The sequence below is a fragment of the Bison bison genome, unplaced genomic scaffold (genome assembly GCF_000754665.1).
Source record: "Bison bison bison isolate TAMUID 2011002044 unplaced genomic scaffold, Bison_UMD1.0 scf7180017864487, whole genome shotgun sequence".
Classification (NCBI taxonomy): domain Eukaryota; kingdom Metazoa; phylum Chordata; class Mammalia; order Artiodactyla; family Bovidae; genus Bison; species Bison bison.
In genome coordinates this window covers 11,320,572-11,344,318 of record NW_011495047.1, presented here as the reverse complement: position 1 = coordinate 11,344,318, position 23,747 = coordinate 11,320,572, and the positions used below count along the sequence as shown (strand labels likewise).

General features: G+C 39.1%; 1 protein-coding gene across 1 annotated transcript in view; it reads right to left on the bottom strand.

Moving 5' to 3' along the window:
* Positions 1-1,942: 1,942 nt before the first annotated feature.
* LOC105005310 (kinesin-like protein KIF6) overlaps positions 1,943-23,747 on the bottom strand; it is a gene marked incomplete at its 3' end in the record, with an annotated part of 93,640 nt that continues 71,835 nt past the window's right edge. The window contains exon 4 of the mRNA XM_010863258.1: positions 1,943-2,090. Within this exon, the coding sequence (XP_010861560.1) occupies positions 1,943-2,090 (148 nt within the window). The remainder of the gene's footprint in view (positions 2,091-23,747) is intronic.

Genomic DNA, 23,747 nt, shown 5'->3' with positions numbered 1-23,747 from the left:
AAATACTTTGCATAAGTCAAATGTTTCCTTTAAGGAGTCTGGAGAGCACCATGTGACTTCTAAAGCAGTCAACTGGGGCAGCTGAGTACCTGTCGGCATTTCTCAGCTAAGAAGTAAAGAAAAACTTTATGAAGAATTTCAAAGCTGCCTCTGGCTCGTTCTGCCACAGTTCAGTCGGTTTATAACAAACGCATTGTGCCCCATCCTGTTAATCTGTTCGTTTATAAGGAGTTGTCCTGGATGGGGGTCCCTCCAAGTCCAGGAGGTTATTTAGAATCATTCAGAATGAAATGAGGTTTAGAGTAATGTCAATGACAAACAGATATAAAACAATGAACCCAAGTAGGTACTTGGGAGATATTTAGACTTTAAAAACTGTATTTTGGTAACCACAGATGAAATTTAAAGACAAATATATTTTATATTAGGAAAGAATTTATTTTGTTAAACTTAATTAGGGGATTAGCTCCATTCGTTCTAAGTTTCAAAGGGTTCTTTGAAATTGGTCAGAAGTCAATTGGCCAGAAGACATTAATGGCTGTAGTGATAGCTATCGTGTTTTGAGCATTGCCTATGTGCCAGGAATTGGACAGTATCTTTAAATACAGTATATTCAATTCTCAAAGCCACTCCACAAGCCTGAGACATCAAGCAACTGCCCGAGTCCACACCCTGTTAAGCGGTACACTGAGAACCAGGTTGGCCTGTACCACCTTCAGTGATTTCCCCAAGACAGCACACTCCTACATTAAGCCACAAAAACTCCTAGAAATTATATTCCCAGTTTGTGAGATCTGGGAACGAAACAAAACAGCTAATGTCAGAAATAAAGGAGTAAATGAAAAGGAAGAATTTGGATTCAACATATATATTATACTCAATCCTTTCCTTCCCAAATTTTCTGGCATGCAGAGCTGGCATGTTTGTGCTAGGGAGAGATGAGCTGAACTAATGGGTAATTGCTACTTTATGGGTGGAAATTAGAATTCTGCATATCTCAGCAATTCTCATCTTTGCAACTCAAAATGTAAGCAGTATACAGTGGAGAAATTTTGGAAACACTGTTACACTGACCCAGTTAGGCCATTCGTTACACAGAAGTGATACAACCAAAGAAGTGCAGGAACTAGCAGAGATGCCAGAGATTGTCTAGTACAATGCAGTCCCTATTTTCAGAGGAGAACTGAAACCTAGAGAATTGAAGTGACTCATTGTGTAGGATTTGTTTAAAAACAGCCAGCAAAATAAAGCCAGCCTCATTGTCAGTTTTCTCAGTTTTAAAATGGGGATAGAGAGACCTACACTGTAAGTTGTGTTAAATCTTGATAAAGAAACAGATACTTGGGGGACATAGTTTTTTGAGGCAGCAACCCGCTGTGTCCCCCTTTGCCTAGCAAAAGTAATAAAGCTACCCTTTGCTACTTCAAAAAAAGAAAAAAGAAACAGGCATTTGGAACTATACAATAAATGATGCATATACTATAGAAAGGAAACTCCTCTTCATAACAATATTAATTGCAATAGGATGTTTACTGTGGTAAATTCCTCTGGGCTTCCAATAAAAGTGTGAAGGAGGTAAAGCCACAGTATCCTTTTCACTGCTTTAGTAGCTAAAATAAAAGATATTTTTCAATTTCTTAATGAGAAATAGAAGATATTAGTTGGAAAAATGTGTTATCTGTTCTTTTAACCTCCATGGGTGTATCAGAAGGAACTCCCTTTGAGTCTTTGCTGAAGCAGAATCACTTAAAATGAGGCACCTTCTGGATTTCTACCTTTTCAGCAAAACCCCAAACTTTCCTTAAATGTAAATTATGGCCAGAGTTACTACGCAGTATTTCCTCATTTGTATACAATACAATAAAATGTCACAGTGAATTTTCCACCCACAGTAAATTTCTGCGGAATGTATGGAGCATAAAATGAACTGGAAGCTTCATACCTTTTGTAATTGCTCAAAAATGTATGACAGTGTCCTTGGGATGATGCCTCTGTCGCTGTAGCGCTCCGCCCCGCCCGTGATGGTGAACGTCTTACCGCTGCCTGTTTGTCCATATGCAAAGATGGTACCATTGTAACCCGCCAGGACGCTGCGTAAAGGAACGACACACTTTTAATATCAAAATGGCTAATTGTATTTGTATTAGGCATGCACCATGCTAAGTCGCTTCATCGTGTCCGACTCTGCGACACTTTGAACTGTAGCCCTCCAGGCTCCCCTGTCCATGGGATTTTCCAGGCAGGAATACTGGAGTGGGTTGCCATGCCATCCCCCAGGATCATTTGTATTATATGGCTATTTTAATAGTAATTTGATTCAACACTACTGAAAAGACATCGATAGAAATATCTATAGAAATATTTGTGGATGTGACTAGCTAGCTAGGAATTATTTTTTATTTAGGAGTCTTAGCACATCAATCCTTTTCTCTAAGAAAGCACTAGTAACTCAAATGGGATCCAGTCATCTTAAATATTTTCTTCTGTTGTTTGAATAAAATTTTTATTTTAGAATATAATTAACCCTTGGACAACAAGGGTTTGAGCTATGCGGGTCCACATATAATCAGATTTTTTTCACTAAATACATACTACAATACTAATTGATCCTCAGTTGATTTAATCCATCGATGTAAAACCAGGAATACAGGGGGCTAACTGTAAAGCTATACTTGGATTTTCAACTGCAGGGAGGGTTGGTGCCCTAAACCCCTCATTTTTCAAGGGCCAAATGTAATTGACCCTTTTATATTTACAGAAAAGTTGCAAAGATAGTATAGGGAGTTCACATATACCCCACGCCTGGTTTCCTCTACTGTTCAGATCTTAGACTAATATTGTACATTTTTCACAATTAATGAACCAATATTGAAATATATTATTACAAACTCTACACAAATCTCCTTAGTTTTTAACATAATTTCTCTTTTGTCCCCGCTTCACTGAGATAAAGTTGGCATTATATAAAATTAAGGTGTACAATGTGATGAATTGATTCAATATATATTGTGAAATAATTACCACAATAAGTTGATTTAATAAATCCATCAACACATTCATCACCTCAAATAATTATCTTTTTTGTGGTGATAACATTTAAGATTTTCTCTCTTTACAACTTATAAATACATAATACAGTACTGCTAATTATTGTCACTGTGCTGTATATTAGATGCCCAGAACTTACTCATCCTATATTTAGAAGCTTATATCCTTTGGCCAACATCTCCCCATTTTCTCTACTCCACAGCCCCAGGTAACCACCATTCTACTCTCTATTTCTATGAGTTTGTTCTTATAGATTCCACATATAAGTGAGAACATACAGTGTTTGTCTTTAACTTATTTTACTTAGCATAATGCTCTCAAGGTCTATCTATGTTGTCACAAAAGAATTTTCTTCTTTTTTATAACTGAATAATATCCCATTGCAAATATATACCACGTCTTTATCTATTCATCCGTAGATGGACACAAGTTTTTCCATGCCTTGCCAATTGCCCTGGGAGTGCAGACATCTCTTTGAGACAGTGATTTCATTTACTTTGGATATAGAGTTGACCTTTGAACAACCTGGGTTAGAACTTTGACGTGGACTTTTTTCAGTAAATACAAAAAGCCTTCTGCATTTGTGGGTTTTGCACCTTCAGATTCAACCAACTGTAGATTCAAGTTTCCACCCAACGTTCATTGAATCCACAGATTCGAAACCCATGGATACAGAGAATCAAGTATGGGACTTGAGCATTCATGGATTTTGGTGAACGCAAGGGGTCCTGGAATTAATCCTCCACAGATACTGACAGATGTCTGTATCCCCAGAAGTAGGGCTGCTGTATCATATGGTAGTTCCATCTTTAATTTTTTAAGGAAACTCCATACTGTTTTTAATGGTGGCTGCAAAACAGCTTACATTTCACTGACAGTGTACAAAAGTCCCCTTCTCTTCTCTTGAAATCAGGAAATATGACTCCAGCTTTGTTCTTCTTTCTCAGGACTGCCTTGGCTATTCAAATTCTTCTGTAGTCCTTAAGAAATTTAGGTGTTTTTACCTGCTTTTGTGAAAAATGTCATTGAAATTTTAATAGGGATTGCATTAGATCTATAGGTGGCTGTAGGCGGCTTGTTCATTTTAATAACATTAATTCTTCTGATCCATAAACATGGTATATTTTTCCATTTATTTGTGTCTTGTTTAATTTTCTCTTTGATGTCTTGTAATTTTCAGCGTACAGATCTTTCACTTTCTTGGTTAAATTTATTCCTAAGTATTTTATTGGTTTTGATACTATTGTAAATGAAATTGCATCTTTTACATTTATTCCAGATATTTTGTTGTTAGCATATAGAAACACAACTGATACCTGTATAGTGATTTTGTATCCTGCAACTTTAGTGAATTTGTTGCTTAGTTCCAACAGTTTTTTGGTGGACTTTTTAGGATTTTTCTCTATGTAAGATCATATGATCTACAAACAGGAATTTTTACTTCTTTCTCTCAAATTTGGATGCCTTTTATTCCTTTTCCTTGCCTAATTGCTCTAAAGAGGACTTCCAGTATTATGCTGAATGGAAGTGGTAAAAGTGGGTACCTTTGTCATATTCCTGGTTTTAGTGAGAAAGATTTAAAGCTTTCACCATTGAGTATGATGCTAACTATGATTTCGTTATATATGGCATTTATTATGTTGAGGTACATTCTTTTTATACTCAATTTGGTTGAGTGCTTTATCAGCACTCAAGAATGCTGAATTTTGTCAAATGCTTTTCCTGCACCTATTGAGATGATCGTACGATTTTTATCTTCTGTGAATGTGGTGTATCACACTTATTGATTTGCACATGTTAAATCATCCTTGCATTCCAGGGATAATCCTACTTGAACATGGTGTGTGATCCTTTTAATGTGCTGTTGAATTCAGTTTGCTAGTATGTTGTTGGGATTTTTCGCATCTATATTCATCAGGGATATTAGTCTATAGTTTCCTTGTGGTGTCCTTAATCTGGCTTTGGTATCAGTGTAATGCTGACCTTGTAAAATGAATGTAGACATGTTCCTTCCTCTCCAACTGTTTTTAGAAGAGTTTGAGAAGGGTTGGCATTAATTTTTAAGTATTTGGTAGAATTTACTAGTGAAACAATCTGGACTCAGGATTTTCTTTGTTGAAAGACTTTTGATTACTAATTCAATTTCCTTATTGTTATTGATCTATTCAAAGTTTCCATTTCTCCATGACTCAGTCTCACTTCATTGTATATTTCTAAAAACTTTTTTGAGGTTATCCAGCTTGCTGGGATATAAATGCCCATAGGAGTCTCTTATGATCGTCTGCATTTCTTTGGTGTTAGCTGTTAGGTTCCCATTTTCATCTCTGATTTTATTTACTAGGGAATTCTACCTTTACTCTTAGGTAGCTAGCTAAAAGTTTGTCAATTTAGTTTAAGGAAAAAAAAAAAACTTGCTTTCTAGCTATTTTGTAGTTCCTTTGTCCCTTTCTTCCTCTTCTGTCTTTCCTTGGAAATTGATGCTTTGATTCTTTCCTCTTTATCTTTTGTGTATCTCCTGCAGGTTTTTGCTTTGTGGTTACAATGAGACTTACATAAAATATCTTAACAATATAACAGATTATTTTAAGCTGATAGCTTAACTTTGATCACATATAAAAATTCTACCCATTTACTCCTTGTCCGATATTTTATGTTTTTGATATCACAGTTTGCCCCTTTTTATACTGTATATTTATTAACAAAATATTGTAGCTATAGTTAGTTTTTAATACTTTTGTCCTTTAAACTCTGTACTAGAGTTAAGCAATTAGCACATCACCATGTTGTTGTTTAATTGCTAAGTCATGTCTGACTCTTTTGTGACCCCATGGACTCTAGCCCACCAGGCTCCTCTGTCCATGGAATTTTCCAGGCAAGAATACTGGAGTGAGTTGCCATTTCCTTCTCCAGGGGATCTTCCTGACCCAGGGATCAAACTTGCATCTCCTGCATTGATAGGCAGATTCTTTACCACTGAGCTACCAAGGAAGCCTGGTAACACATCACCATATTACAGTATTAAAGTGTTTTGAATTTGACTATATACTTACCTGGAGCATTATGTTTATATTTTCATATGTTTTCATGTTACTAATTACTGTCTTTTCAATTCAGCTTCAAGAGCCCCTTTCAGCATATCTTGTAAGGCAAGTCTAGTGATGAATTCTATCAACTTTTATTTCTCCCTCATTTCTGAAAGACAACTTTGCCAGTAAAGTATTCTTGGTTGGCAGTTTCCCCACCCCCCCCAAAAGTTTATGCTAAGAAATCTGCTGATAGCCATATGGGGTTTCCCTTATTGTGGGCAGTTTTTTGTTGTTGTTTTTTTTGTTTTTTGGTGTTTTTAAAATTTTCTCTTGGTTTTTGATTTTAGACAGTTTTATTTTAATGTGTCTTGATCTGAAATTTTAGGGTGACATATTAGTTTCATGAACAGGGATATCCAAGTCTCTCCCCAGATTTGACAATTCTTATTATTTCTTTAAATAAGCTTTCAGTCCCTTTATCCCTCTCTTCTGAGAATTTAACAATGAGTAGCTTGTTTCTTTTATGTTATCTCATGCTTCATGTAGGTTTTCTTCACTCTTTTCATTCTCTTTTCTTTTTGCTTCTCTAACTGGATGATTTCAAATGACTCTTTTTTTTCTAATCAATTCTTGTTTCTGCTTGGATGAGTCAACTATGAAGCTTTCCAATGAATCTTCAATTAAGTTATTGTATTCCTTGACCCTAGGACTTTAGTTTGCTTGTTTTTTAATGGCTTCAATTTCTTTGTTGAATTTTTCATTTTGCTTATGTATTGTTTTCCTAATTTCATTTAGTTGTCTACATTTGTTTTCTTGTGGTTATCAAATACTTTGTCAGAAAGCACACAGATCTCTATTTCTTTAGGGCTAGTCTTTGGAGCTTTATTAATTTCCTTTGATGATGTCATGCCTGCATGGGTGAACTTGAATGGTGGGTCCACAGGGGCTGACCCGGCATTGGGAATCACTGAGGTGGGTCTGACATCTGGGTCCTAGAGTTTAGCCAAGAGTAGGGTGGACTGGGAGCCTGGTTTCACAGGAGCTGGTCTGGAGGCTGGGTTCACAGGAGCCAGCCTGGTGGTAAGGCCAGTCTAGAGCCTTGGGCCATTGGAGCTGAATTATTACAGAATATTTCTACTCAACAGAATCTGTCACCAATTATATAGCAATAACCCATTAACAATGTCATTTGGAAATATATTTCTTGGCCACAAATGCACTAGGTAAATGACGTCTATGACTTTAAGTATCAAACATTAAACATTTTATTGAGTTTTGATAGAAAACCTTCTAAAATATCAGATATTTCTAATATTGAAAAGTAATGGACACAGAATAAATTTGCATTTTCATTCTGATTTAGCTATGAAAAGCTTTTCACAACCTATGAAAAGTGAGCACTGTAGTGTGCTATACTGGCACCTGATGATTGTTATGTCTACATTTTTAAACTTAAACATTCTCTTTCTATCAGTTGTCTTAATATTATACCATCTTCTATGTGCTTACTCCCCCTTCCCCGCAACTGCAGTAGAACAGAAAACCAAATGGCAAAGCTTCAAAGAATGCTATATAAAATTTTTTAAATGTAGGCGCCACCTATATACGTTCTATGGCTATTTCTATATTACACTGCTACAATAAAAACTAAATAAAGAAATATAAATGGGCAAATTCTGTCTCCAGTTCCTTTCAGTTGAGTCTCCTCATCCAAACTCAATCTTCCCCCCTCTTCATTGGACACTGGGAAGTTTCATATGTTTCTAATCTCATCCGGCCTAAGAGAAAAATACTATTTAAAAATAAATATAGTGCGGTAAGGACCTTTCAAAATTATGTCTCCACAAGAACAATAAGAACAGTGGCAGATATAGTAAAAGTCAACTTTTTTAGAACCCTAGAAGATACCCAAAGGTTCACAACAGTCCAAGGAGTGCTTACTCAAGAAAAAGGACTGAATATCAGTAAGAACAGTGAGCTTTATGGTGTTTTAACCTAACCATTCCCACTCCCTTCTCCCCAACTCCATGGTAGCCTTGAAAAGACAACAGCCTTGCAGCCAGAGCAAGTGTGACGGTGCAAACTAGCAACAGGAGACTAGCAACAGCTGGGCGCAGTACAGGTTTGGAGCCCAAAGAATTGCATTTCTCTGACCTGTCTGGAAATGTCCTGGAAAAGCCCCACTCACAGCATTGTCATTGTTTGACCTGACTCAGAGCTCACTCAGTGCAAACAGTCCTCTCCCCACGGTGTTTACTGAAAAAAAAAAAATCAGTGTTAAGTGTTTAATATTACAGTTGCCCTAGGTTGCAATGTTAGTGAAGCAAACAAGAGGGTGAAAAAGGCTTACAATAAAAATTTGTGGAATGATATGTTTATGAGAGCTTTGAAAAGTGATGATATATTCCTGAGTCTCCAGAAGGCCGCATACTTGTGCCGGGCTATGTGCGTGCCCAGGAAAGACCCAAGAAGGTGATTATATCTCACTTCTGGCTGATCGTGTGGCTCTGCACAAGCATGAAGTAAAGGCTAAGGCAGTTATAAACTTCTGGAGCATTGAGAGGGTGCCCCAACACTACACAGACTCCTTCATCAAAGGTTTGGAGATGGACTGATTTAAGGCATTTAAGGACAGCTCTGTCCAGTTATTAATTGATGATTAAGCAAGTGAGCAGTGATTTCAGAGGCTGCAAGCAACAAAGAATACAGACTTTACAGAGTCAGTCTAGAAAATTCACTAAGCAAACCAGTGGCAGCAATAACAATAACAAACTCTAGGGAGGGTGGAAATCTGGTTCTCAGAGCTGTTATATTACATTACATATAACATCCAGTTTTCCAACCCCCAAAATTTTGAGGGCTTCCCTGGTGGCTCACTGGTGAAGAATCCACCTGCCAATGCAGAGGACACAGGTTCATTCCTTGATTTGAGAAGATTTCACATGCCACAGAGCAACTGAGCCCATGCACCATAACTACTGGGCCTCTGCTCTAGAGTCCAGGAGCTGCAACTCCTGAGCACATATGCCACAACTACTGAACCCTGTGTGCCCTGTGTGCCCTGCAACAAGAGAAGCCACTGCAATGAGAAGCCAGCACATCACCACTAGATAATAGCCCCCGGCCGTCGCAACTGAAGTAAAGGCTGCACAGCAATGAAGACCCAACATAGCCAGAAATACATAAATAAACTTGAAATACACAAAGAAACAGGAAAGTATTTCCCATACACAAGAAATAAAAGGTTTAATAGAAACAGTCCTGGAGGAAGCCCAGACAATGACTCATTATCTAGACGTATAATTTATTTATTACACATATGTTCAAAAAAAAAAAAAGTGAAGCACGCTTAGAGAAAGTATGAGAATATCTTACATAAAAAAGAATATTAACAAAAAAAAAATTTTTTTTAAAGAACCAAGTAGAAATTCTGGAGTTGAAAGTTAAGATGACCATTTTTTTTTTTAATTCACCAGAACAGAATATTTGACTCCAAAAGAAAAAAAACAATCAGTAAACTTCAGGATAGGTCAATTAAAACTATCCAGTCTGAGGAACAGAAATTAAGAAGAAAAATAAATAGAAAATTAAGATATCAACATATACATAATGGAAATCCTAGATGGAGAAGGGACAAATATTTAAAGAAATAATGGCTCTAAACTTCCCAAATTTGATGGAAAACATGAATCTACATTTCGAAGAATCTCAGTATACTCCAAGTAGAAAAAACTCAAAGATATCCAAATCTAGGCTTTAAAAGTAGAAAAAGAAAAGTGACTGATTACCTACAAGGAATCTTCACAAAGATTAACAATGGATTTTTTTCAATAGGAACAAATGGACGACAGAGGCAATGGAAGGACATATTCAGAATGGCAAAAGATTAGTTTAGATATCTTTCTTTGCCGAAGTTAACAAACATCTACTAAAATTTACATTTTAATTTTGCTTTCAGATTGGTCATTGCTACTGCATAGAATTACAAGTAATTTATATATATATATGTATCTTACATTCCTGCAAACTTGCTAATTCTCTTGTTATTCATAATCATTTTATAGTGGATTTCTGTCTATATACATAATCATGTCATCTGCAAAAAGAGATACTTTTACTTCTTCATTTCCAATCTAGGTATCTTTAATTCATTTTTTGCTTAAATTTAAAAGCACTGGCTAGTTCACAAATGACAAATTCTCTCAGTTTATGTTTATCTGGGAAGGTCCTAATTTCTCCATTTTTGAAGAATAAGGTTCAAAGCTACAGAATTCTCTGTTTGCACATTGATTTTTTTTGTCTTCCTTTTTTTAGTGTCTCTTACTCTTCATTTTTAACTAAAGTATAGTTGATTTACAATGTCATGCTAGTTTTAGGTATAAAGAAAAAGTGATTTAGTTATTCTTTTCCATTATAATGGGGTCTTCCCAGGTGGCACGAATGGTAAAGAATCTGCCTGCTAAATCAAGAGACACATGGACATCACCAGATAGTCAATACTGAAACCATTATATTCTTTGCAGCCAAAGAAGGAGAAGCTCTACACAGTCAGCAAAAACAAGACCAGGAGCTGACTGGGGCTCAGATCGTGAACTCCTTATTGCAAAATTCAGACTTACATTGAAGAAAGTAGGGAAAGCCACTAGACCATTCAGGTATGACCTAAATCCAATCCCTTATGATTATACAGTGGAAGTGACAAATAGATTCAAGGGATTAGATCTGATAGACAGTGCCTGAAGAACTATAGATGGAGGTTCATAACATTGTAAAATGGGTGGTGATCAAAACCATCCCCAAGAAGAAACGCAAAAAGGCAAAATGGTTGTCTGAGGAGGCCTTACATGTGGCTGAGAAAAGAAGAGAAGCGAAAAGCAAAGGAGAAAAGGAAGGATATCTGAATCCATCTGAATGCAGAGTTCCAAAGAATAGCAAGGAGAAAGAAAGCCTTCCTCAGTGATCAATACAAAGAAATAGAGCAAAACAACAGAATGGGAAAGATTAGGGATTGCTTCAAGAAAATTAGAGATACCAAGGGAGCATTTCATCAAACATAGGCACAATAAAGGACAGAAATGGTATGGGCCTAATAGAAGCAGAAGATATTAAGAAGAGGTGGCAAGAATAGACAGAAGTATACAAAAGAAATCTTAATGACCTGGGTAACCATGACGGTGTGATCACTCACCTAGAGCCAGACATCCTGGAGTGCGAAGTCAAGTGGGCCTTAGAAAGCATCACTTTGAACAAAGCTAGTAGAGGTGATGGAATTCCAGCTGAGCTATTTCAAATCCTAAAAGATGATGCTGTGAAAGTGCTGCACTCAATATGCCAGCAAATTTAGAAAACTTAGCAGTGGCCACAGGACTGGAAAAGGTCAGTTTTCATTCCAGTCCCAAAGAAAGGCAATGCCAAAGAATGTTCAAACTACTGCACAATTGCACTCATCTCACACATTAGCAAAGTAATGCTCAAAATTCTCCAAGCTAGACTTCAACAGTATGTGAACCAAGAACTTCCAGATGTTCAAGCTGGATTTAGAAAAAGCAGAGGAACCAGAGATCAATTTGCCAACATCCACTGGATCACAGAAAAAGCAAGAGAATTTCACAAGAACATCTGCTTCACTGACTACACTAAAGCCTTTGACTGTGTGGATCACAACAAACTGTGGAAAATTCTTAAAGAGATCAAAATACCAGACAACCTTACCTGCCTCCTGAGAAAACTGTATGCAGGTCAAGAAGCAACAGTTAGAACCAGACATGAAACAATGGAATGCTTCTAAATTAGGAAAGGAGTATGTCAAGGCTGTATATTGTCACCTAGCTTATTTAACTTATATGCAGAGTACATCATGTGAAATGCCAGACTGGATGAAGCACAAGCTGGAATCAAGATTGCCAGGAGAAATACAAATAACCTCAGATATGCAGATGACACCACCTTTACGCAGAACTAAAGAACTCTCCTGAAAGAGGAGAGTGAAAAAGCTGGCTTAAAACTCAACATTCAAAAAACAAAGATCATGGCATCTGGTCCCATCACTTCATGGCAAATAGATGGGGATACAATGGAAACAGTAATACACTTTTATTTTCTTGGGCTCCAAAATCACTGTGGATGGTGACAGCAGCCATGAAATTAAAAGATGCTTGTTCCTTGGAAGAAAAGCTATGACAAACATAGACAGCCTATTAAAAAGTAGAGACATTACTTTGCTGACAATAGTCTGTCTAGTCAAAGTTATGGTTCTTCCAGTAGTAATGTATGGATGTGAGAGTTGGACCATAATGAAAGCTGAGCACTGAAGAATTGATGCTTTTGAACTGTGGTGCTGGAGAAGACTTTGAGAGTCCCTTGGACTGCAAGGAGATCAAACCAGTCCATCCTAAAGGAATTCAGTCCTGAATATTCATTGCAAGGACTGATGCTGAAGCTGAAACTCCAATACTCTGGCCACCTGATGCAAAGAACTGACTCATTTGAAAAGACCCTGATGCTGGGAAAGACTGAAGGCAGGAGGAGAAGGGGATGACAGAGGATGAGATGGTTGGATAGCATCACTGACCTGATGGACATCAAGCTCTGGGAGTTGGTGATGGACAGGGAAGCCTGCTGTGCTGCAGTCCACGGAGTCAAAGACTGAGAGACTGAACTGAATGTGAGAGACACAAAAGACTCAGGTTGGATCTCTGGATCGGGAAGATTCCCCTGGAGCAGGAAAGTGCAATTCACTTCAGTATTTCTGCTGGGAAAATTCCATGGGCAGAGGAGCCTGGTGCCTACAGTCCACGGGGCCACAGTCAGATACGCCTGAAGCGACTGAGCTCACACATGGATTATTATAAGATATATATAGCTCATTGCTGTACAGTAGGACTGTGTTGTTTATCTGTTTTATATGTAGTAATTTATATCTGCTAATCCCAAACTCCTAATTCATCCCTCCCTCTCTTTCCTCTTGATGACCATAAATTTGTTTTCTATGTCTGTGAATCTGTTTCTATTTTGTAAATAAGTCCATTTTGTCATATTTTTAGATTCTCCATACAAGTGATATCATATGATTTGTCTTTCTCTGTCTGACTTATTTCATTTAGTATGGATAATCCATATGTTTTTTTATGGCTGAGTAGTATTCCACTGTATGTATGTGGAATCTTTATTCCATCTTCTTTATTCATTCATCTCTTGATAAAAATTTGTTTGCTTCTGTGTCTTGGCTATTAAATAGTGCTGTAAAGAACACTGGAATACATGTATCTTTAGAAATTAAGAGTTTTTTCCAGATATATGCCCAGGAGTGAGACTGCTGGATCACATAGGAACTCTATTTTTAGTTTTTTTAAGGAACTTCCACACTGTTTTCCATAAGGGCTGCACCAATTTACAGTCCCATCAGTAGTAATTATTTAAAAGACAGAAAGAGAAAATAGTAATTAATAAAAGTAACGAAAAGGAAATGATGAATTTCAGCAATGAATGGTGGGATATACATTTTTGGTAAGAAATATTTCCTAAAACAAATAATGCAGGTTATTGCCTAATTTACCCGAGCTAGAGACATTTCTGATTTATGCAAGCAAATCAATGCCTTATAAACCAAAGTTTGATGATCAGATGAAAGTTGCATTGTAGAAATTCTCTCCCTCCTTTTGAAAAACACATTTTCCCTAGAAATTTAAATTGCAAAGCTATTTTCTCATTTCTTATCTTTCAATATTTGCATGAATAAAACAAAAATAAAGCTTCTCCCCTCTTGCAGATTATAAACTGCGGTGTTATTCCACACACATCACATTTACATCCTAGAAAAAAATACAAACCATTTTAGGTTTAGTTTTTCATTTTTAGTACTCTTTATTTATTTAACCCCAAGTGGAAGAAAGCTGTCTTGACGTATCTGAAGTGAGACTTCTTTTTGTTTAACTAGCTGAGAAGGCTTTAAAAATCTCCTTACACAACATCTAAATCAAAGTAACTATCAACAAATTACTACTGTGCTGCTAATTTAGTCCACTGAACCAAACAAATGATATTATAGTCCCTTAAATCTGAAGAGATAAGCAGAGTTGAAAGCAACAGCAAAGCAGTGAGATTATGGGTTTCATGACTGGCGTCATTAGAGGTTTTCTAGCTACTTTTTGTTCAATGGAAGAACCCTTTCTAAGGTATTTCTGAAAAATAGATATCTGAACTATGTTTCAACAGCTGTCTGATTGAGGAGCAGGATAGAATCATATCTGGGTGGGGGTGCCTTCATTTTTGAGCAGAGAGGGGCAAGTAAGAGGGTACCTTAAAAGATTCATGCAGTTGAGCCTGGGAAAAAATTAATAATGCCAGGAAAATACATATTTATCATTTTTTTAAATGTCATCAGAAGAAATCAAATTAGTTCACCAGAAAACATAAATAAACCAATTAGTAGTAAGAGCAGAATTTTTAAGCAAATAGAAATTATACTATGTGTTTAATTAGACTACTAAGACTATTAGTCAAGATAAATCTGAACCAGAATTATCAAAATTAAAGCCTCTATGTAAATACTTCCTTGGTGGCCCAGACGGTAAAGAATCTGCCTGCTATGCAAGAGACCCAGGTTCAATTCCTGGGTTGGGAAGATTCCCCTGGAGGAGGAAATGGCAACCCACTCCCGTATTCTTGCCTGGGAAATCCCATAGACAGAGGAGCCTGGCAGGCTACAGTCCACGGGGTCTCAAAGAGTCGGACACGACTGAGCAACTAAACTACAAATACATGGTAACCCTATTAGCTCATCTTGTCTTTCACCCAGTTCTAAGAACCCGAGTGGCTGAAATTCACTAGTTTTGATTTATTTTCATTCTCAGAACATTTTCATTTCTGTCCACTGTCGCCCTTTTTTGAGAATAAAGTCCCTCAGAAGTAGCCTCAAGCAGTATTTGGGGCAGTCCGTTGTATTTATAGAGAATACTGTAAGTGACTCTCAACTGATTTTCACTTTCAGAACATTTCTGAGTGCGTAATTCTGCAACTTGAATTTTTAAGAGGAATTTGAACCCAAAAGAGTAGCAGTTCACAATTAACATGACTCAGCTTTGCCATACATAAAAAATAATCATCCCATCTGTTGAGACAAATGAACCTCTAACCTGTAAAATTTCCAGCAAATTTTGATCATGGGGCATCCCCTTTGCTACAAAGGGGAAGGAGGGAGAAAAGCATATAGTGATGGGGACCTAGCCTTCAGGGAAACTTGAGAAGGCGGTAGACTTGGAGAGCTAAATGGTTCTGCCCAGCAAGCTTCCTTAGGCCCTCATCTTCTGGTAATAACCCCCCACCCACTCCATCCCATTCTTCAAGCTCATGAGGAATAAGCAAGTGTCAGGGCACAGGACTCAGGCCTGGCCAGTCACCTCCCCTCAATCCACCGTGGTCCCCTCAACATCTGTCATGTCTGTAACAGCTACTCTTCTAAGAGGCTGATAACATACCACAAGCAGAACAAAACAGGAGTCCCTCTAATATGAATTTTGAGAGGAAAAGAGCTTCCTTTTGCTGGAGTCTGTGAACCATGGCTGTCAGAAGCCATGTCGCCTGCCCTTCTGCACAAGGATCATGGGTCAGAAGGGTGGGGAAGGAACCTTGGTCTTGTCAGGGACCTAGTTCAAGTAGCGATGCCCCTGATTTTTGCAGCACTCCTTTCAATTCTCTGAACTAACTCAGTTATATGAGTCAAGAAATCCTCTACTTTGAGTGCAGATTCTATTATACGTAACCAAGAGGGTCCTAACTAAAACAGTTTCTAGCGTGATCTGCAAAGCATCTATTGTACCTCGGTTTAGACCAGCAGTCTCAGGCTGGTAGTGAATCTTGTCTACAGGAATGTTTATAAACTTATCTAAATGTAAATGGGGCTTCCCTGGTGGCTCAATGGTAAAGAATCTGCCAGTCATGCAGGAGACCCAGGTTGGATTCCTGAGTCAGGAAGATCCCCTGGAGAAGGAAATGGCAACCCATTCCAGTATTCTTGCCTGGGAAGTCCAGAGGAGCCTGGCGGGCAATAGTCCATGGAGTCGCAGTTGGACACAACTTAGCAACGAAACAACAACAACAAAATGTTAATGCCTTTATGTGGGACATGTTCTTTGCAGTTTGCCACAGTCCCCAAAACTCTCTACTGTCTTAGACTGAGTTGCTTCTCCAATGTCTGATACCAGCCTACACCTGAAGGCAGGGTTACATCCCTATACAATAACAGAGTGCCAACCACAGTGGGTCCCTGTGAACACCACCACGCCCCCAGAGGGGCACAGTGCTGTCATTCACGCAGACCACAGTGGACCATGCCTCCTGGAGGTGTGTAACACGCAAGCACTGGTTAAAGGCACGTGGGTTTAGTTGCCCTGGTTTGGACATCATCCTTCCAAAAGCACATCTGGCAAGATATCCTCCTAAGGTCTTGAGAGATTCACTTGCATGATGTACTGATCTAACCATAAATCCTGACGGAGAACTAAAGAGCGTTCCATGGCTAACCTTAGTTGACCTAAATCAAACCTTTAGTTGTTTTTTGGAAAGGAATATTCAAGGCAAGGCTATCTGGATGCAAAACAATTAACCTACACATCCAAAATGTGTTTTTGACAGAAGAATTAAACCGTAAAGGTAGATTAAGTTGTAACTGATATACTCGGGGTCATCGTTTAAAGCTCTCTGTGTCTGTGGGCATACTAGGGCTTCCTGGATAGCTCAAGTGGTAAAGAATCTGTCTGCAGTGTGAGATACCCAGGTTCAATCCCTGATTTGGGAAGAGGAGAAAAGCTACCCACTCCAGTATTCTTGCCTGGAGAATCCCATGGAAAGAGGAGCCTGACAGGCTACAGTCCATGGGGTCACAAAGAGCTGGACACGACTGAGGGACTGGTTATTTGACTAGAGTCACAAATAAAAACACTCACAGGCCAGATTCAGTCAAAACAATCTTTTGTTTGTCCAGCATTATCTTTTCTTCTTCTTTTTTATCTGAATATTTGTAGCCCCCGGGGACCTGTGCTTCCCAGTTTTGGCCCTGACATCATCTCTCCCTACTGCCCTCATTGGCTTATTTCAGATTAGCTGCCTGCCCTCTGTGGAATTTTTAATTTTGCAACCTCTGGTATAAAGTAACTCAGATAAATGTTAAAAGATTAACACTATGATTTTTTTTTAAAATAAACTAAACTGAACTAAATATAAGAATGATATGAGCATGGAAAAATCTTCCAGATTTTGAAATGTCATAGGCAAACCCCCTCAAGCCACCAATCACCCAAGAAACAGACTGGATATCTCCCACCACGGCTCACGTTGCACAAGTTTTAGAACACAACATGAGGACAGGGGTGTTGGGTGCCTTCTTTTCAAACAGTGCCTTTGGCACAATTGGGACTCCTGCTCTTGGATGTATCACAAAAACAGTATCAGCAACCGTCTTTCTTGACTGATCTGCAACTTCTTCTCTTTGGATACAGGGCTGAGACAGAGGACCATGTGAAGTTCTCTCCAGCTGTATGATTCTCATGGATTTGTTCACAGTCTTGTCCCAGTGACTTCCAACCAAATTTTGCAAGAGGCAAACACACCACGAGGTACATAATCCAAACAGTCTCCCTAGAAAGGACCCTCAAGATCTTATCCACACAGAACAGCTTTATGTCCATAAGTTCACAGACCAAGTCCAGGCCAAAGTGCTCTCTAAATGAGGCTGTTTATTTTTCCCCAAGTTTCTGAAGAAACCATTTTGTCTCAGCATTAACAATAGTGAAAGTGAAGTTGCTCAGTCACGTCCGACTCTTTGCAACCCCATGGACTGTAGCCTACCAGGCTCCTCCGTCCATGGGATTTTCCAGGCAAGAGAACTGGAGTGGGCAACTTAAACCTGGAAACATAAGATATATGCATGAAACTTCAATAGAAGAAAATGACCCCTTCTGAACACAATCCAGTTCTGAACTGTGTTTTAGTTTGAAGTCCAGTAAATTGTATTAAAAGGTGAAGGCTAAATTTTTATCTTATTGACATTATGGAAAATGCATTTACTGTAACATTTCTGACAGATACTTTTTCTGCTACCCTTGAGAACAAACGCTTGGATTCATTAAATACATAATTGTTTTCAGATGACCATCTAAAGAAGCAAATAAAATGAAACAACAAAAGTTTTATACAGTAATGTGGAAAAATCCATTGTCTATAGAAATTTATTCAAGCAGAATTTTGCATAAAGTCTGAACTGGCTTCTTTGTGCATATTTTGAAAAGGTACAAAAGAAAATAGAAAACAATTTTCCTTAAAACTGTAACACTGAGCTCTCTGTCAGTGAATTGATCAACCACATTTTCAAAGCATCCATTATATTACATTAAAAGCCTGGCATCATGTGCTGTGTGAATTTATAGGTGGGAAAAAAAACCTTTCAGTGCAAAATAATTAGCAAGGTAAATATCTTTAAATATACGAGCATGTGCATATATTATATCTGTATAATCTTCTAATTTACACATAAATCTATAACAAAATACTCCAAATGGCTTATTTATAAATGCTTATAGAGAGATAGAGGATTTATAAAAAGTCCTGTATAAGAATTTGTCATTAGAAAGGCAAAGTGAGATAACTGTATTTTCCTAGGGACTCCATGGGAGAAGGCAATGGCACCCCACTCCAGTACTCTTGCCTGAAAAATCCCATGGACAGAGGAGCCTGGTAGGCTGCAGTCCACGGGGTCGCTAAGAGTCGGACACGACTGAGCGACTTCACTTTCACTTTTCACTTTCATGCATTGGAGAAGGAAATGGCAACCCACTCCAGTGTTCTTGCCTGGAGAATCCCAGGGACGGGGGAGCCTGGTGGGCTGCTGTCTATGGGGTCGCACAGAGTTGGACACGACTGAAGCAACTTAGCAGCAGCAGCAGCAGCAGAGACTCCATTCTTATCCTCTGAGGACTGAATGAAGCCTTTGGACTCTCCAGCTGTCTGAGTATGTAGAAATAGAAATCTAGGAATGTAGGCTGCTGTGGGGATGAGTTATCTGAAGAGTTCTGAAAGAGTGTGGAGGGTGGGAAAATGGGAACCAAGGATGGTGGGGGAGGACAGCACGCAGCTACTACAGGCGTGAGGATGCTGAGAGAAGCAGCAATGGACCAAGGATGTTAAAGATGTTTGGTTGTTGTTTTAGTCACTAAGTCACATCTGACTCAATTGTGACCCCTCAGATTGTAACCCACCAGGTTCCTCTGTCCATTGGATTTCCTAGGCAGGAATACTGGAGTGGGTTGCCATTTCCTTCTCCAAGGGATCTTCCCAACCCAGGGATGGAATCCACATCTCCTGCATTGCAGGCAGATTCCTCACCACTGAGCCACAGGATCGAACCCAAAGATGTTTGCAGCCATTCAAAATGCACTCTCCTAACCCTTGCATTTGCTTGAGAGCCTGAAAACAACCTGACTTTTGTGTATCCTCAAAATGACACTGTCCACAAACTGGACCACATGGAGCTCCAGTTTATACTGGAGTTACAAGCCTTCGCCAAACGTTTAGTCTCAGGATTATTTGCTAAGTAAGATCTTCTAACTCGATTTCAATTTGGGGTGAAATGGAAGACATTTTTTACATTCCTGGGAAAATTCAAACACACTTTGATTTTGATTGACCATAATCAAGGGAGGAATTTGCCCTTGGGAAAAGAAAGGTAAATAAAAATGCATCTCATGAGGTTGCCAAGCACTCTCCAACGTAGTTTTGGTTATATCATGCATAAACAAGAATCCAATGAGATATACGAGTTGAGGGTCTGAAGCAGAAGGATGTGACCTGATTGCAATCGCTCAGAAAGGAATGAGGGGAAAGGAGCAGAAAACGAGGCAAAAAGAATGGGCCAGACCATTACTGAGCTGACTGTTCAGCTGAGGAACGTCAAGCTCATCCTGCAGGCCATGGAGAGTCACTGAGGGGTTGACGCAGGTGGGTGGTGGCCAAGGGGTGACAGGTGGTCATTAGATGGGCTTGAGAGCAGAGGTGGGCAGGCCAATGTTGGTTGAGAGGACATCCTATGAGGGGCCTTCTAGGAGCCACCGTGGGAAGAGACATGAAGAGAACAGGAGGCAATGGTGTTCACCAAATTTTGTGAGAAATGTATCCTGCTCTTAGTTTATGGATAGTATAGTTGAGATACGATCTTATCAAGTGCTATTAGCAACATGGTCTTAAATAACTAAAAAATTTCTAGTCTTAAAGCAATCAATAAAAATTTACATATCTAAAATTTTCTGTAGCACTTCAAACGTAGTTTAATAAAAACCTAACTCGGTATTTTCCTCTCAAACATATCCCTCCTCTTTCATTCTCCAGAGAATTTCTCCTGAGACTTCTATTATCGCCACTTTATGATGAAAAAACAGAGCTTTAGAGAAGTTAACTAGATCAAGGTCACACTTCATAAGTGATAAGACCAAAATTAAAGTCTATCTAATTCCAAACATAATATCCTTCCTACTACCTAATTAAGTTATAAAATGAATCTGACCATCTTTTTTTAAAAAAACTTAATTATCTAGTGTGTTCATTAGAATCTTATCCAGTTAAATATCCATCTCAAAGTTGCCTTGCCCACACGTTCACAGGAAAAAAAAAATAACCAAATTATCAGAACTTATGTTTACTGACTTCTTTTTTTTAAGGTGATGGCTAATCATAATAAAAAGATGACAGGTTAAGTTTTTACCATTAAATTACCCATTCTAATACTTTCCTTGTCTGCTCATCTTAAAACCACACCATTGTGGCTCACACTGCAGGTAGGGAGAATCTTATCAGTGTGAATGCCATGCAGGTCTGTAATTCTTTCATCTTGAGTCCCTTGATTTTCACTAATTATACAGTAAAATCCTGCAAAGCGCTGTTTCATAACACCACTAAGTAGGATGGCTAAAGCCAGAACAGAAAAATAATAACATAAAATCGATGTCACCCATTGAGAGAGAAGCAAAAGACATTAGCATGTGTCAAGGCTATGGTTTTTCCTGTGGTCACGTATGGATGTGAGAGTTGGACTGTGAAGACGGCTGAGGGCCGAAGAATTGATGCTTTTGAACTGTGGTGTTGGAGAAGACTCTTGAGAGTCCCTTGGACTGCAAGGAGATCCAACCAGTCCATTCTGAAGGAGATCAGCCCTGGGATTTCTTTGGAAGGAATGATGCTAAAGCTGAAACTCCAGTACTTTGGCCACCTCATGCGAAGAGTTGACTCATTGGAAAAGACTCTGATGCTGGGATGGATTGGGGGCAGGAGGAGAAGAGGACGACAGAGGATGATATGGCTGGATGGCATCACTGACTTGATGGACGTGAGTCTGAGTGAACTCCAGGAGTTGGTGATGGACAGGGAGGCCTGGCGTGCTGCGATTCATGGGGTCGCAAAGAGTCAGACACGACTGAGCGACTGAACTGAACTGAACTGAACTGAACATCAGCATGTTAGTAACATCTGTATGTTAGTAACAGCATTTAATAGCAGCATAGGAAACAGAAAAGAATGTCCAGTCTTTTTAAGGTTTTCCTCCTGAAGGCAGCTGTCAAAAGGAGAAAGTCGCAGGGACTTCAGGGACAGCCTCTAGGCAAGGCAGAAGTTTAAGAGAAAAGAACTCAGATATTTTCCTCAGTTTCCTTTGATACCTGATATCTAAAAACTCATTTCAACTCCCTTTCTGGAACCCAAGGATCACAAAGGAATTGTAACTTGTAACGAGTAGCTAAATATAGTTTATATAATAGGTAAGGCCAGGTGGTTAAAAGACTCTTAAAAATCTAATGGAGAGGGCAGTTCAGAATCGCTTCTCTCCAGCCTCACAGTTAGCTGAGTGTTAAAGAGGAACAGCAGAAGGCTTTGTGAGACTGCAAAAAATGAAATTCCAGAGAATGCCGGTGGGAGGGGGGAGGTTTTATAGACTTCCCTGGGGAGAAAGCTGGTACGGGGACCTCTGGATGCACAGGAAACAGAAATACTCTTGAGTATAAAATGGGATGCCCAGGAACTGAGCCATTTGAAAGCCATTCCCCAGGTTTCTTTCAAACAAGAGGAACTGACTACTTCATTGATGTGGCCCATTATCATGACCTTTTTCTCAGCGTAGGGTTGCAGGACTTGTGGGTGCGTATGCCAGGGCGGTGACAAGCTATTCTTTACAAAGGTGACGAGAGGAAAGAGCCCATTGAGATATTAATAACTGTCAACATGCTTGGGGTGGACAGGTGGAGAAGCCAGTGTAGCCACATTCACTGACAGCCACAGTGAGGATGACAGGACCCGAGGGTGGTGGGGAACATGCTGTTACTTCGAAATGAACGTACAGGTCATCATTCGGGAAATTCTTCAGCTCCTCTCTCCCCTCCCAACCTTCACCCCCACATATACAAACATATCTCCACTAACCTCGTCCCTTCCTTCTCTTTGATCCTAGAGGACTGGTCCTCCTCCCATCCAAAGCTCATCCCTTCTGGCTAAACTCTAGACGGTGCTCTCTCTAAACTCCCTGAGGGAACTTTCTCCATCATAACTCCTCTCTTGTATTAATATTTTTGACTCCTTCCTTCCTATTGACCGCTTACTCCTTGGAAAATAAGAAGCTCAAGTTTCTCCCATCACTGGAAATGTTTTTACATTTGACTGTGTAAAAGTAATTCACAAATGCATGAATATAAGCTTATTAAAATTTTAAATTATGTGTAAAATTGGGTCCCCCTTGGACATAATTGCCCCCGACCAACCTCAAGCTGTCATCATAGATAATCCCTGTTATCCCTTTTGCAGATGTTACTTCCAGACATGTTTACATATAGGATTGTTTTAGGTCTTTTTCTCTTTTCAAATAACTGGGTTAATGCTCTCTGTGTTGTTGGGTGACTTCTTTTGTTCACTCAGTGATATGCTTTATCACATCAGTAGGTCAACCACATTCTTTTATGCTCTACGTCTGCGTAGCATTTCACAGTAGTAACATATTTAATATATTATTTAACCAGTCCTCTACTGATGGTAGAAGAAAGCCGAGGCCAAAGAATTGATACTTTTGAACTGTGGTGTTGGAGAAGACTCTTGAGAGTCCCTTGGACAGCAAGATCCAACCAGTCAATCCTAGCGGAAATCAGTCCTGAATTTTCATTGGAGGGACTGATGTTGAAGCTGAAACGCCAATAATTTGGCCACCTGATGTGAAGAGCTGACTCAATTGAAAAGACTCTGATGCTGGGAAAGATTGAAGGTGGGAGGAGAAGGAGACGACAGAGGATGAGATGGTTGGATGGCATCACCAACTCAATGGATATGAATTTGAGTAAGCTCTGGGAGTTGGTGATGGACAGGGAAGCTGGACATGCTGCAGTCCATGGAGTCACAAAGAGTTGGACACGACTGAGCAACTGAAATGACTGACTGACTACTGATGGTGGCACTAGAGATAAAGAATCTGCCTGCCAATCAATGCAGGAGATGCAAGAGAAATGGGTTCAATCCCTGGGTCAGGAAGATCCCCTGGAGTAGGAAATGGCCACCCACTCCAGAATTTTTGCTTGTAAAATTCCAATGACAGAGGAGCCTGTGGGCTGCAGTCCATGGGGTCACAAGAGAGTCAGACGTGACTTAGCACCCACT